Source organism: Haplochromis burtoni, unplaced genomic scaffold (assembly GCF_018398535.1).
Source record: "Haplochromis burtoni strain Fernald_Lab_line unplaced genomic scaffold, NCSU_Asbu1 Contig_245, whole genome shotgun sequence".
NCBI lineage: Eukaryota > Metazoa > Chordata > Actinopteri > Cichliformes > Cichlidae > Haplochromis > Haplochromis burtoni.
The window spans coordinates 930,027-945,879 of NW_024582606.1; the positions used below are offsets into that span (position 1 = coordinate 930,027).

The 15,853-nt window shown below is 40.7% G+C and overlaps 2 protein-coding genes across 13 annotated transcripts in view; both read left to right on the top strand.

The window, feature by feature from the left end:
- The window catches only part of itpr1b (inositol 1,4,5-trisphosphate receptor, type 1b), an 80,125-nt gene extending 70,661 nt beyond the window's left edge, over positions 1 to 9,464 (top strand). For all 12 annotated transcript variants that reach the window (XM_014329288.2, XM_005947553.2, XM_014329291.2 and 9 more), the window contains 4 exons: positions 444 to 609; positions 2,296 to 2,456; positions 6,664 to 6,825; positions 8,190 to 9,464. In XM_014329288.2, coding sequence (XP_014184774.1) covers positions 444 to 609; positions 2,296 to 2,456; positions 6,664 to 6,825; positions 8,190 to 8,276 — 576 coding nt within the window. In that variant the 3' untranslated portion in view covers positions 8,277 to 9,464. The remainder of the gene's footprint in view (positions 1 to 443; positions 610 to 2,295; positions 2,457 to 6,663; positions 6,826 to 8,189) is intronic.
- A 1,813-nt stretch (positions 9,465 to 11,277) lies between these two features.
- Positions 11,278 to 15,179, top strand: bhlhe40 (basic helix-loop-helix family, member e40). Its single transcript, XM_005947552.3, has 5 exons — positions 11,278 to 12,046; positions 12,141 to 12,204; positions 12,292 to 12,399; positions 12,800 to 12,923; positions 13,086 to 15,179. Exons 1-5 carry the CDS (start codon positions 11,970 to 11,972, stop codon positions 13,949 to 13,951), a joined length of 1,239 nt encoding a protein of 412 aa, XP_005947614.1. The 5' UTR covers positions 11,278 to 11,969; the 3' UTR covers positions 13,952 to 15,179.
- Positions 15,180 to 15,853: the final 674 nt, after the last annotated feature.

The window sequence follows — 15,853 nt, forward strand, 5'->3', positions numbered from 1 at the left end:
GAATCATTCACACTTTTATTAACTTCATATAACTTATTGCTCATTTGCATTGATGTCACAACTGTTTTCAGTTGTTCAGAAGCCTGCCAAACACAACCTTACAGCTGGATTGTACCCATGCAAAAGGGCACTGAGTCATACCAATATGTTAACTTAGTTCTTATATATGTATATACACTCCTCTCAAAGGACATAATATTTTTATGCATTCTCTTAGAAGTTTTCAGAATCACAGGTCAGTGCTTGTTCTTGTAAGACTGCTTTGAAAACTTGTTCAGCTTCATCTGTGAGTTATGATTTAGTAACATGTGTTTGTTTGTTTTTTTACTCTCTGCTCCTCACTGACCTTCTAAACTGAAAAATGCTCTCATTGGCTGACATAACGTGCGAGCTTTCATTGCCTGTCTCAATCCCCCTCCCCCCAATTTCTTTGGCTTCAACAGGAACCACTTTTTGCAGCAAGGGTTATCTACGACCTGCTCTTCTTCTTCATGGTCATCATTATTGTCCTTAACCTCATCTTTGGTGTCATTATTGACACATTTGCTGACCTGAGAAGTGAGAAGCAGAAGAAAGAGGAAATTCTGAAGACAACATGTTTTATTTGCGGTGAGGAAAGAAGCAAAATAACTTTTTAAAATAGTTAAGACTGTTTAAGTGCTGCTATTTATGCTTTCAATGGCCCCATTTTAATTTGTGCTCAAGGTTACTGTCCTATTCTCATGAAAGTGAGAATTCTTTAATTTGGGAGGTATTTATACGTTTCGCTGGTGTTCTCACAGACTTCAGTGTGAACTGATTAGATTTGGGTTATGAAACATTACATGACCTCACATCAGTCCTGCTCTTGTGTTAGTTTCAAACATATGGTTACCTGGACTCAAAGCACACTTCTTTCACACAAAGTTAAACGCACAGCTTAACATTTTCTTTCATCCAGTGTGTGGATGTGACTGCATATGTAAAGCGCTTTGGGGTCCTTAGGGACTAGTAAAGCGCTATATAAATACGGGCCATTATTTTGGATGTGATATTTTTATTCTGAAGGTTCTGCCCAAACTGTGGGTCTTTGTCTTTGTCCATCATGCTATCTTCAGTTTATAAATAAAGTTACACATCCAATAGTGCTGAAAAGATGAAGGCAAGGAAATTTATGTATGTGCATCCCCAATTTAGTATATCAGGAAGGCTTGGACTGAATTTCTTGACATCTAGGACCTCTTTTGAATGAAATAATTAGAAATTAGTGTCAAAGGTGAGGCTTGCCATGACAAACACTGATATCTAATGGAATGAGTCGATGAAGTTGGTGAGAATTCAAACACATTCAAACAAAGGTGGGAAGGGAAACTTGTTTAGTTGGAGGAGGCCTACAACAGCTAGGTGGTAATTCTAGTTTTACTTTTAGAGCCATTCTGCCTACTCGGCAAACACTGTAATATGTCAGCATTATGGGAATATGACTCATGACCTTTGACACTTCTTTTCCTGTCTTTTTAACCCTCATTTCTATGTACTAGTAGCACTCCATTCTTCAAGTTTAAAAGAAAAAGCGGAAATGCCTTTTTAGTTCCATTCGAGTCGAAGCTACAGTCAATACGCAACACGTTTCGCTACAGACTCGGTAATTTTGCGGGTGTGAACGATGCAAATGGATGATGATGATGAAATTAAGGGAAATCAAACGAGTGCCCTGTTCTCAGCTCTCATATGAGCATGCTCCTGCTATGATGCAACTTCACATCAGGTCTGTTTTCAAATGGGGGCTTTTTTTCTTTCTTCTTTTTTTTCTTCTGGGTAAACAACCAAACGCCTCCTCTTCCCAGAATGAATGGTTAGTCATGGCAGGTGCTGATGTGGAGGAGGAGTGTTTCTTCCTGTTACCATATGGGTCTTGACCATGTTAGACAGTACACATACTCAGACACTGGCCTCATCTGTCACTGCACCGCCACTTTTTTTTTCTTCTTTTCTTCTTTTTTTTATGTCAGGAGGGTAATTTCAACTAAATAATCAGTAGTAAGTTGAAATTGTGCTCGCTTGTTTTGTCTGCCCATTCCCTCATACCCCCATTTCCTGTCTTTAAAAAAAAAAAAAGATCATCATCTGTCATTATTTAGGTCACAAAAATGATGATGCAGGCTTGCATAAGAAAATTTATTTCCTCACTTTTCCTAAGAAGTAAAGAGGACAGATTATTTGGTGTGTGCGTGTGCGTGTGTGTGTGTGTGTGTGTGTGTGTGTGAGAGAGAGAAATTATGTCATTTATTTATTTATTTATTTATTTATTTTTAGGTTTGGAAAGAGATAAGTTTGACAACAAGACGGTCACCTTTGAAGAGCACATCAAAGTTGAGCACAACATGTGGCACTACTTGTTCTTCATTGTCCTGGTGAAGGTCAAGGACTCAACAGAGTACACTGGCCCAGAGAGCTATGTGGCTGAAATGATCCGGGTAAGGATGTTGTCACTGACATGCACATGCACTAGTTTAATGAGGGTCTTATTGGAGTAAATACTAGTGTAGCTGCAAGTCTTCCGAGTCTTGATTTCAGTTGCGTTAAAAAAAGCCCCAAAGAAGATGTTGAAAGACCTTTATTTTAATTAGGTACGTTGTGGATATTTTCTTTCTTTGCTTTAGACGTTAATTTAATTATTGCTAAAGCTACTTCAGTAAGGTAGTATGCGAGTCCCAGTTCCTAATAATATGAATTTACTTAAATTTGTTTTTCAACAGTGTATATTTCCATCTATTTGCTTTCTGCTTTGTTGGGGTTGATACTAATTAAGAACTGAGCTACTAGGTACTTATATTACAGACTGATACATCTACCTGATCGTCAATCTTTTTTTCTTTTTTTTTTATATCCTTCAAATTCACAGACACTCCGGAAATTCTGTAATCGACTTGTTTTTCACTTTCTTCTAGCTGCCTTCCTCTCAAAATAGAGCTCTCGCTCATCTTCTTCAGTGCTACAGGTGTGCCTCAAAGCCTACATTAGCAAAACGTACGGTGCAACACTGTATCTGCTACCGCTGTGGTCTTAACTGAGGTTAACCTTCACTCGTGAAGAACACTGTAGGCGCTTCGACTAGGCGTAAAGGTTTATATGGGTTCGGACAGAAGTGATTACTGCAGTCTTTTTCGCTTCCTGCACTGTGACAGGCAGTAATATTTATTTTTTTTCACCTCGTGTGCTCTAGTGTACCAGCTCTGCTTTTATGTAATCCCTACCTCTGTGACCTTGAATCCTTCCAAAGCATTATCACATCAGTCCATTTTATGAATGGACAATTAACATTCAGGCACAGTCTGCCATTGGCATAAAAGGTTTTAATCCTCCGAAGGAGGCATGCATTGTTTTAATCATTAAACACACATGCATGCACCCTTTACATCACCACATGACAGCCACTTTGGCATGCAAACACACTGAAACCTTGAGTTATTTATTTTACTTTTTTCTATCCTGACATAATGCATATTTCTATGTGTTGTATAGAAAGTACGTCATCACTGTTATTAGTTCCAACAAAGGCTTTGCTATCATAAAATACTATAAGATAGCAAATGCCAAGTGCTCGTGTTTATGCCAAACAGATAAATGTACAGCCAGCGGAGAAAGTGATTCAAGTGGATATCTGTAGAATTGTGCCTTTCAGAAAAATAAAAGGGCCTGAAAAGTGATTGTTTTGATTGCTGCATCATACCTGTAGTCTGTGAGCAATTAGAAAGCATTTTAACTGCCACAGGAAAGCCCCTGTTTCTGAAGTGGTTGCTCCCCTGACGCACTTGTGCTGCTGTCAGTTTTTGACCCAGTTTCTCATTCGATGCCATTTAGCCCACTTTCCTGCTTTTTGCCTTGATCTGCTACCCTTAGTCTTGTGAGGAACCACCTGATTTGGGATTAACTCCCTGTCCTCTCGCTCATTAGCGGTGTACTCCCACTGAGCCAAAATACGTTTGTCAAGGGTTCATTCCGACTGGGTTAAGGGTCTTAGCCAAACAGAAGAAGTTGCACATTGTTTGAAAGATGCTGGCGTGCCCAGTCATCCTTAACATCAACTCTCAGCAAGTGTCCTTGTGTCTCGTTACAAAGAGTATATCATTCATAGAGCGTCTGTCATAAAACGCATTCAGTAAATCATTCACAGAGGTTAAATTGAGTCACGTTGTGTGCAAGGATATCGTTTTATCAGCTTTTAAAATGGGATGAGGTTTATTGGAGTTTTTTGGTTGGGTGGCAGACGGAAAACCATACAACACTTATTTAACTTATTTTTTAGATATTAAAAAAATCCTGCATGAAAAAATGTAAGTAAACATGTAATGTTATCTACATTAAATAAAACTTCACAATAATATTCATATTTTTTAAACCATAATAATGTAGAGTGCAGTAGTGCCAATAAATTATCGTACAGTCATACATACATCTATTTTTTTATACAACATACAGCTAATTTCAACTGTGCTGGTTTCTGATTTTTCTCCAATTTTTGGATACTTGCTGTGTTAAACTTTATTTGAATGCACAAAAGTTGCATGACGATAATAATAATAATAATGAATATAATTTCTGCCAACAGTAATAGGAGTTATTAATGAATTATTTTGTTATAGCTTTTTCAGTTGTTAGCTCTTGTTTTTTCTTTTCTTTTATTACAGACATATTCCACTGTATTTACCAGTGATTTGATTAGCAGATGGTATATTTTCAGGCTCTTGTGTTTCAATCTGAGCTGCCTCTCTCCCACTGTGTTTCGATTTTTTTGATGCTGCACTAACGTGGAAGAAGCAGCGGGACATAAGGGGGTGTAGAAGTCAGACTACTCTGACAATGACTGGGACTGACGTCAATGGTGGAGGGCTCTGGGTGAAATGTCATATCTAAGGTGTTAAAAAGAAAACAGTAAAAAAAGACGATGCTCAGTTTGCACCCATTGTCCTACTTCTAATTATGTCCGACGCTTAAAAAAAAAATGACACCCATGCTCTATTGGCTCTATTTCCAATCATCCGGTGCCGTAAACGTTCAAGACTGTGATAATTCTGGGAGGGGGGAGAAGGGGGGGGCTTTATTTGCATATTTGTAAAGTGAGTGGGTCGTCAGCTCATCAGGTGGCTTGTGGCATGACTGTGACGTTTTGTGTTGCTATTTTAACCACACAGCATCCTGTTTCTCTGTCATGGCCCGTGCGGTTTTAATAATGAAAAATGTACTTCCGTCATTTCCATTGAACCAGCACGTTGTAGACTCTTAAGTCATGCCTGCACTTCTCAGTTTACTGGAAGTGCTTTCATATGTAAACACTGGGGATGGAAAGAAGGCTAGGCCGTTAAGTGATAAAGTCGTCAAACAAACACACGTGTGGCTGCAACCTGCGGGCTACATCCAAATAGGGGAAATGACCTCTGTCGTGTTTAGGTGATTTTTTTGTTTTGTTTTGCTTTGTTTTTTTTTAAGCAGAGCCGAGTCTGGGAACAGGAAGGTGTTTTCAAATTATTATATCTGTGACAGTCAGCGAGAGATGACAATCTTTCTTAGAGAAACTGGAGCGTTCCAATAATCAAAATGGCACATTTGTATCTTTTTATTTAATTTAATTTCTTACACGTACCAAATATTGCAGTAGCTGTCCTCAGATATAGAAGTGCGTGTTAGAGTGGGAGGAGGCAGGTAAACTAGTAAACACAGCCTCTGTCTCTTTGCATTCAGGAAGTGGAACTTGCTCACAGCCGTCCTCTCCTCCTTTCAGAATGACTGTTTGCTGCTCATTATTTTAGTGTTGTGTGATTCCCCCTCGGGCTACCGTCTGACCCAGGGCTGGTTTGCGGTATGCACGGCCACCTCACTTGCGTCGATGTCTCCAAATCGACCACTGAAACGCGGGGACTTTTTCAGCCCAGTTCTTTGGCACTGCACGATTTCTGGACAGTGACCTCAGTGCCTGCAGTGCTGCACTCTTGCATTCCATTCATGCAGCATTAGGGCAGATCGTTGTGCTGATTTAAGGAACATGACATGCCTTTCTGTATGCTGCTTCATCTAAATAACATTATTAACATTTTATTTTTTTTATTTTTTATTTTTTTTATATTTTTTTATATATTAGTATTGCTATATATATATATATATATATCTCAGAGGGCATTTTGAAGTATTGATGAGAACATTCGAGATCTCGGTGTTTATCTGTGTATATGATGCAAAGAATGTGGAGTCATAGGAGAAAATTTCTGTACGCCTGCCAATGTGATCGTCTGTTCTTTAAGATTAGGCGTGATAGAGACAGATCAAACAAGTGAGCTGCCTCGTGTGAGTGATTTCAAGAATGCCTGCATATCCCATGTGATTCTAATATGGAAAGTCCCATTCTAATTAGTTTGATTCCACTTTTAGAGTCAGCTTTAAATCACTGCACACAAGCCAGACACTAAAACTGGGCATTAGATGGGGGGGGGGGGTGAAAGTACAAATTTCATATGGCCTTTTGCCATTTAAGCTTGTTCTGGTGAGTTAAAATGAGAATGAGAAGTGAAAAACTTCCTAGAAAATTGCAAAGGTTCCAGCACCCTAAAGGCAGTCACGGGGAACATGATAAATACATTTCATTGTGTCTTCATACCTCTCCTAACAAATCAAATTTCTGTTTACCAGGAGCACAACTTGGACTGGTTTCCACGAATGCGGGCCATGTCTTTGGTCAGCAGTGACGCAGATGGGGAGCAAAATGAGATCAGAAATCTGCAGGAGAAACTGGAGTCCACAATGAAACTGGTGTCCAACCTCTCAGGCCAGCTGACCGAGCTCAAGGAACAGGTCGGTTTGAGCTAAAGTTGATCAAAAGACCGAGAATCTGATTTTGATGTCTGACACTTTGTCAGGGGGAGAAAACATGAAGCATTAGAGGGGTTTTTTTCTTTTTTCTTTTTGTAAAGAGCAAAGCTGACGTTTTTTCAGTTTTGTTTGTTTGTTTGCTCCTCATTGCCCTTTAGATGCAAAGCTTTCTAAATGCAAAAGGTGGTGAGTCATAGTTCACAGCACCGCTCATGAGATTCTCAATCTGATTTTATTTTCATCACTGAGTTATAAGCACATTTTTGTTTCTCTGGATTATAGACCTGTTAGCTAAGCTTTTTTCTCTGTATCTGTCTTATTTCGGTGCGTTATTAAACCAAACTTCAGTTCAGTTTGGTTATTCTGTAAAAGATTTTACTTTTTGCATTCAGCAGACACACTAGAAGTTGTGTAAGGATACAGTTCTGCTGGTATTGCATATCCAGGAAAACAAGACGATTGTTGCACAATCTGCTGTTTCTAGTAAACAGAATTGTAAAAAGCCTTTTACCCTCGAAATGAGAACTATTTGTGAGGAAGTGAATGTTTCAGAGACATTTTGACCCAGACAGTGGAGGAAATGATTATTGTGCCTCCAAGAGCGATGACGGGCACAGGAACATCTGTCACATCGCGCTGCAACGCACAAATGCTCGCATAGCCTGCTTTGATTTCTTTTCCTTCGCTTGATGAATTTAAACTCTTCACTTTCTCAGGAACAAACCAACGTTTATTCACCGGAGAGTGAAAATTATGCCATGAGCGCTCTCCATGTTGAGTCACTCAAAAGATTGCCATAATTAGCAAATTATAGTGCAAAAAGGACGGCATGCTATTGCTGTCTGACTTTAAATGATATTTTTGTCTAACACGTCCCTCTGCGCAGAATTATTTCTGCTGGAACACTCATTACAGGACCACTTTGTCTTCTCACTTTTAATATTGTTGTGTTTCACTGCCGAGGTGCAAATCACCACTTTATGTCAATTAAAGTAAATTCTTAGCAGAAAACCCTCTCTTGTTCCTGCTCGTATAAAGGTTAGCACCTGCGTTTTGACTCATGCGCTTCTCTTGATCTCTGAAATTTCTCTTGACTGAGTTTCAGGATTAGTAGTTTGTATTCGGCTGCTTTCGTCAGAAGACACAGCAAAGTGGATGACAAGGCTGGCAGGATTTCAGAAGAATGTGTTTCAGTTGAGCTGCATGCAGAGTTTGCTGCTGCATTTTGTCAGTTTCTATAAGGTGCTGCGAAAGACTGAATCGATTAAGACTGCAGAGCAGAGAAGGTGGAATAATTTTTTCTTTTTTCTTCTTTTAACAAAACGAGCCCTCTCTGTTCCCCTCAGATGACAGAGCAGAGGAAGCAGAAGCAGCGGATCGGCCTTTTGGGACACCCTCAGCACATGAACGTCAACCCTCAGCAGCCTGCGTGAGGTCGACCGGCACACAGCCCTGAAGGAGCTCCGCGTTGGCTTTGCGCCCAGGTGGAGCGCGCACTCCTCACGCCGAGGTTGCACATAATGTATACTGCACTGAGTGTAACTTATAACGGTAGGGAAACACTGTAACATAGGTAGTCATAAGGCGATGTGTAGCTCTACCCACCACGCATGTGTTACTCTAGAACGTGACACTCACCCACCTCATTCTGTTCAGGCCTGTCAGAACTGGTGCCAAATGTTTCCTAGGTAGAAATCATTTGGATTTCTGAACACAAGGCCTTCACTGGTTGAACTTGAAATGGGGGGAAAAAGCTGACTGGACAAGAGGGAATAGTCCCATTTGTTGTTCTTTTTTTTATGTTATTGTTCTCTATTTATATTTCTAGAATAATGAGCAGTATTACATGTCTTATTTTTGTATGTTGTGCAATATATTAACTTAAATATGCAACCTCATTGGTGTGTGGGTTGAAATTCCATCATTTATGTCTTATTTAAAAGCACAGCCCGATGTTTTGTCTCTGGATAAAATAGAGAGCTGTTGGTTGCCTGTACTTACACACAGATAGGGATAATACTTAATAAGCTGGCCTTCTCAGTTTTACTTTCTTCTTTTATTTCTTGAAAATGTGCGTACTTGTTGAGGGGCAACGGCACTCAGTATAGATAGCATATTGTTTGAGAGCAATATATACGGATAGTTTACTTTCACCTGTGTAAAGCCAACAGTGTCATATCTCAGTGCTAACTAATTTTATGATATATTTGCTTTCTTATTTAACTGGGTCGTAAAGGACATTTAGTGCCACTCATGCTAATATTTGCTCAGGAGTTGTGTCATTTTTACAATAATAAATTTGTCCAGTTTTTGCAGCAGACTTCTTCCATTTGTGCCCGTTTTTGGTCCTCGAGTTAAGTCTGAGACATGTTTGCTGCTTGTGCTGAGTCACTTTTATTTCCACCAAAACTCATTAGTTGCTACTGTTAGACTTCTCTCATTTTTGGACTACCTATGTGTATATACAATTTGTTGCTTACCTTCGCTTTTGTATAGAAAAATGACAAGAGGGGGGAAAAAACAGTTACTTATGAATATTATAATTACTTAAAACATTTAGGCGCTATCAATTTGTATACTGGAGTAGAATTATTTATTAAAATTGATGTAATTATCCTTTACTCCCTTTGCTGTGTTTGATTGTTATTGATGTGCTTTTACAGGATTTATAATGTGTTTTTGTTTACAAATGCACACATTCGTACATTACCACATGACTCATTTCTTTTAATACTGCCTTTGTATCTTTATTTCAGTAACTGCAGACCTATAAAGCAGAAAAATGTATGAATTTGTCTTCATCTGATCACACAAATGGATACTGAAATACAAATGCCGCTCACTGGCAATAAGCAAAATGTTCTATATGGGTTCACACGGAAAGTTTTGGTTTAAAAATTAAACTGGGCCACGTCCCGAATTATTCTTCTGGCTTTCAGAGAATCTGTATATGCTGACTGGAAACGGGGAACATCTGAGTAGAATATATCCTCATTGATCAGGGACTTTCCTGATTCTCTGACAGCCAAGTATATGTTCACCAAGCTCTACTTAATGTGTAACTGTCCAGGTTCAATCAGTTGGTGTCCTGATATTTAGAAGCACTTGATTTTTTTTTAATTCATTTTTTAATGAAATGTCTGCATACAAGAGCCATTCATTTGTCAGTCATTTCCAGAAAAATGTAAACAATTTTCTACAAAATTATCCCTCCAAACCCCTTAAACGAGTCCCTCGGTGCAAAATCAGCATTCTTGCTTGAGTGTTTTTCAGCAGATAAACTGTGGTCAGAGAAGCTCATGCTTCATAATGCCGATTCTTGCATAAGGAAGGTGGTAGTAGGTGCAGACTTGCTGCATCTGTAAATGCAAACTTTAAGGGTGCAGCGTGGTTACAATGATTCTTAAACAACTTATATTGACTTATATCAACTAATATTTTAGGGCACGGAGAACGAGTGCAAATTTTCTACACTAATGGGAGTAGGCTATATGCACACAGTTCGGGGTAATCAGATACTGTTAATATTATTTTAAAACCACACAGTTTGGCACCTAATTGTGTGAAATGATAAGAAATGCAGACAGTTGCATCTCCACAGAACAGTGAAAACGGAAAGATGAGTTGAAAACAGTAGTTGACACCCCCTCCCCCCCCTTATCGGAATTAAGTGCAAAATCTTATCTGCAACCCCTTCCCGTTCCCTCCTCTCCTCTCCGTTGTTTTGAAGCTGTTTCTATATTTAGTCTGTCTGCTTCGGGACGTCGGCGGGTGGAACCGACCGACCAGTCGGGCATTCTCGGTCGTCTGCTGGACTGACGTCACCGACAGGGATCCGCTCTTCGGCTCTCTCCCGGCCATGAGGAGCTCAACGTGACAGCGCGCTGGGTACAAGCAGGTCTAATAAGTACCAGCACGGTGCGGGTATGTAGAAAGAAAACGCTCCACCACAGGGACTCTGTCATCCTGCCGCAGGTGCACGTGCACGTGCCGCACACCAGACCCGTACAGAATGAAATTACACGGGTGTCCACGCCACATTGAGCGCGTGACACTTGGCAAGCTCTGAAAATGCGGAGAGTTAAAATGAGTGGCCCGCTGGCCGCACTGAAACGTTGAGACCCCATAGATAATTATCGCGTGACTCATCGTGTCGCAACTGTTTGTCTCGCCCGCATTGAGCCCAGTGTAAGTATGTTCGCGTGAGAAAATAAAGCGTCTAAAATGAGCAAAGTCTTGGAAGAGTTTTTGTAAACAAGTGTTGCAACTTAATGATAAAAGCTTCTTCTGCGTTATAATTTCTACATGTTAACTAGTTTCGCTTAATTTTACCACAAAATTTTTTTCATCTCAAAATGTAGGCCTTTTGCTAATACCCAATAATAAAAAATAAAAAAGTTGTATTTCAACGTCGAAGCTATAGTATTCTATGCTAGTGTTTCTATCTAATCTTAATAAAGTTCTATCTATAGTGCAGCTTACTATGAAGCTTATTATGCCAGTTAAAATGGGGAAAACGGCTCCACACTTCCTAACTGTCCAGGGGAAATCTGTTGCTCTACTTTCTGCCTCCATAAACACGCTCTGCTCTGCAAACACGACTCAACCCCCAAGATCCGAAGCGTGGTGGTACACGGGACTCGGCCCCGGTGGAGGAGTACTACACAAATGGGTGTGCTCCAGCAGCAGAGAGAGGGGGCGGAGCGAGCGGGGAGGTGAGGAGTTGAAAGCACCGTCCAACACGTGAGGCTCATGTGACGGAGCGGAGTCTGTGTCTGTAGCTGAGAGACGTGCCTGCAGTCACAGGGTTTATTTAACACGTAGTCAGAAATCCACCCAGCTCTCACACATTGCGCCGGGCGTGGAGCCTCCCTAGACATACTACTGAGTCCCGGACCTCAGGGCGACAAAACTCCAGCTGCGCTCGACTGCAGCTCACAACAGGAAAACACACTCACACTGGATAAGAGGAAATAATTTTTTCTCATTTATTTCTTTTATCTTGGAAAGTTTTTGTTTTTTTTTTTCATTTTGAATTGCGGCTGCTGGGACAAATTTTGGAGCTTTTTTTTTTTTTTTTTTTTTTAAAAAAAAAGCATTTTCTTCAGGTTTTACATTTAATCGACATGGAGAGGATTACCAGCGCCCAACCACCTCCCTGTATGCCAAAACACCCCTCTCTGGATATAGCTGACATGCAAGGGTAAACGAAGCAATTTCTATTACTTAAAAAAATGTCATTCTGCACTTTATACTGAAGCTCTGTGAAATCAACTAATTTAATCTTCTCTCCAAAGAGTGGATTTTCCAATTTATGTGTATAAACCCAGGAGGGGCATGAAGCGAGATAATGAGAGCAAGGTAAGTTCTAGTTTTTACAAGTGTAATATATTTAAACAGTTAAATCTGAGCAGAATTTCACTGACCACCTTTCACAACCCTCTCCAGGAGACCTACAAGTTGCCCCACCGACTTATCGAGAAGAAGAGACGCGACAGAATAAACGAATGCATTGCCCAACTGAAAGATTTATTGCCAGAACATCTTAAGCTTACAGTGAGTATTATTTCTGCATATGGCAGGTTTGCTAACAGCCAGAGAATCTGAGACGCCACATGGTTCTGCTGAGCAGTTTGTTTGCGCCATATTTTCAGTTCAGCTTTGAAGCCTTAAAAAAATATATTTATATACATATGTCTATATTTATTTTTTATTAAGAGAAGAACCGAATAATAATAATTTTTAAAAAGGTTTATTTTTTTAAATTTTAATTGCAATCGTACTTAAAAAAATTCATTTAATTGCTTTGTTATTTTAAAATTTGTTACTAGAAGTTTTTGTACGTGTGTACATGGACTGCATGACTTCCCGGTGTTCCAGACTTGTTCTCTGTTCAGCTGCAGAATGTGTTACATAAGAAAGATCAACATGCTTATTGAAGGTCTTCCTGTTTTAGACGCTGGGTCATTTGGAGAAAGCTGTGGTGCTGGAACTCACACTCAAGCATGTGAAAGCCCTGAGTTCTCTCCTGGAGCAGCAGCAGCAGAAAATTATTGCTCTACAGAAGGACCTGCAGCTTGGTAAGTTTGAGTTTTCATTTTTATTTTTCTTATTTGTTTAGGCTGTGAAGTGGAAATGGTACAGAGGCATCACTGGGGCTGGCACTGTGTGGTCTGTTGTGTTTTATTGAGGTAAAACTTGCTGTAAAGAGGATTTAAACTTTTTTTTTTTTAATCACCTAGGTGATCATGGAGGTGACAGCGCTGAGAGCAGTGAGGAGATGTTCCGCTCTGGCTTTCACTTATGCGCCAAAGAGGTTCTGCACTATATGGCCACCCAAGAAAGTAGCAGGGACTTGACTCCTTCGCACGTAATCACTCACATCCAAAAGGTAGCAGCGGAAGTCTTGCAGCATCGAATCAGCCTTCGGCCGGATGAGGATGTGGGCTCTTCTGAAAAAGTGAAGAAATCCGCCGGACAGCCACAGAGGGCCTCTGAAGGCCCTGCTAAGAACTGCGTCCCAGTCATTCAAAGGACTTATCCCCACGGGACAGGGGAGCTGAGCGGTAGTGACACAGACACTGACAGTGGCTATGGGGGAGAACATGACAAGCGGGACCCCAAAGCCCAGTGGTCAGAAAGCCACTCGATGGAGGGGGAGCTCAACCATTCGGGATCTGAGCGCATGGCCAGTGTCATCAAGCAGGAGGATGATGAGCCTCGGGCCAAGAAGCTGAGATCGGACTCCCCGGAAGATGAAATTCTCTCCAGTCACACGACAGGAGTTCCTGGTAGTTACCTGAGCTTCTCCCCTAACCAGAACCCGTTTTGCCTTCCCTTCTACCTCATCCCCCCCGCAGCAGCGGCAGCAGCAGCGTATCTGCCCATGCTGGAGAAATGCTGGTACCCTGGGGGCTTGCCTGTCATGTACCCAGGCATGAGCGGTTCTGCAGCAGGCCTACCCCCAGAGGCACTTCCCTCGTCTCTGATGATGTCCATGTCCCCGAGGGCAGGATCTCCAGTACACCACCAGAGTCGCATGGACTCCCCCACGTTTCACAAAGCTTTAAAGCAGGTCGCTCCCTTGAATCTGGAAACCAAAGACTGAGCAGATGTGTCACAAATCGTGTCCTCTGAATGTCGAATGGGATAAACGAACACGAAAGCACTGGTATCCCATTAAACAGCAGCTGTAGTTTGACCCATTGTGTCCCACCTCCATCTATCATGAGCTCCTGAAGTGAAATGAGACTTTCTGTGGGGATTCTGGCATGGCCACGAGAAGGCTCATGTTAGACCTTTTGCATGGCTCTGAAATACTGTGAGTTTTAATACGGTCAGTTTAGAGTGCACGAGGGAGCGCGCAAGTGTTTTTCTGCAATACCTGTCATCTCAGCACTTATTGTTGAATGTCAAAGGTTAACCTAGAATGTAAGGTGTAGACTAACCCTTCCACACACAAACACACACCCCATTTGAAAACATTTTGGAGCTATTTTCTTTGCGCGCGCACACAAACACATACGCCAGTCTGTAATGAATGTAAAGATTGAACAAAAGCTCCGTCGTAGATGCTGCTTGAATGACTTTTAAGGATGATCTACTTTCAGTGTTTGTTGCTCCTGTAAATGCAACAAACTATTGTTTTAGACCTACCACAAAAAACAAAACAAACAAAAAAAAATATTGCCCCTTTAACTCCTTCAGTTATGGCAAAGCTAAATGAACGCAGAGTTTAGAGTTCAAAGAATTCAGGGCGTTGTCGCCGTACGAGGTGTGTCACTCATGTCTGTCGATGAATGATGTGGCCATACACGCTTTTATGATTTAATTTGTTGCTCATGACTGTTTGTGCATTTTTTTTTAGGTGGAGTTCCTGTGAAGCAGTGTCTTGTAATTATTTCTTTTGCTTATACTACTCGTACATCTCTATTTTTGATACGTGACCCACTGAGTGTATTTTGTAGGGAAAGGCTGAGGGAGCGATTGGCTGTACGTTGCGACATCGTGTACAGTATACATATGGCGTCAGCCTGATTTGCATATTGCCCACTGCTTTCCAGTCGAGTCCAGGCCTGTTTTTAGCTCATGCTGTTGCCTTTACTCGTTTTAACACAGACACAAACAGTGGCAGGTGATTCAAACATATTTGCTTTAAATGTGTCTGTGGCAAAGAGAGTGAATGTAAAGTAAAACAAATATAATAGTTTTGTATAGAAAGAGGTACTTGGGATTTTTATTTTGAAATGTAATGCAAAGGATGTACATATTTTGTATATAAAGTATTATTGATATATATTAAAGTATTAATAAAGCTTTTCCCCCTCCCTGTGGAATTTGTGTTGGACTGTCTGTTGGCTTAAACGTGTTGTAGCCAGCCACCCTGACAGTTTCTCATAACAAGGCATACTTACATAACACTTACATAACCCATAAAGCAGCACAGTCTCTGTAAATCAATAGCGTGTCTTAGACTACTGTAAAGGTTGTGAACATTTTCAATTCCGAAGGATATCTACAGAAATGTGCAAAGGAATCGTTCATATTTATTTAACCGTCGGCTATTACAGATGAGTAACAGTGGAAAGGAAGAACTTGCCATTATAACCCACTAGTATGACGATCCATAGTGTGAGTCTGAAACCTGGAGATAATGTTCCTAAAAAAGAATAAAGTGGGCATGAACTTCGTGTTCACCGAATTACGAGAAGTTTACCTTTTGTGGTTTAATTCTCAAGTGGGCCATACCTATGTCTGGAGATAAGATGTGTCTGGCAGCTTTAGAAGACCACACTGAAAATGGTATTTGAGGTTATGAGGGAAAGGACTTTTAAGCCTTTGATTTACTTTCGTGTTTAATATGGAATACGTGTCTCCGCCGACCTTCTGCCGCTCGTTTGGGGGCTGTTTCCTGCGTGGTAATGCAGCTGTAGCTGTAGTAATAGTGAAAATAACAAGGCCGATATCATGAGCCGCTTACCACAGACTACGTCTCCATGAGGCGCGTGGA

What these genes read in the sequence shown, in the direction of transcription:
- bhlhe40 (XM_005947552.3), top strand. Translation starts at nt 11,970, where the DNA reads ATGGAGAGGATTACCAGCGCCCAACCACCTCCCTGTATGCCAAAACAC. An exon ending in AGCGAGATAATGAGAGCAAG is followed by an intron (nt 12,205 to 12,291) that starts GTAAGTTCTAGT and finishes AACCCTCTCCAG; the next exon opens with GAGACCTACAAGTTGCCCCA. An exon ending in ACAGAAGGACCTGCAGCTTG is followed by an intron (nt 12,924 to 13,085) that starts GTAAGTTTGAGT and finishes TTAATCACCTAG; the next exon opens with GTGATCATGGAGGTGACAGC.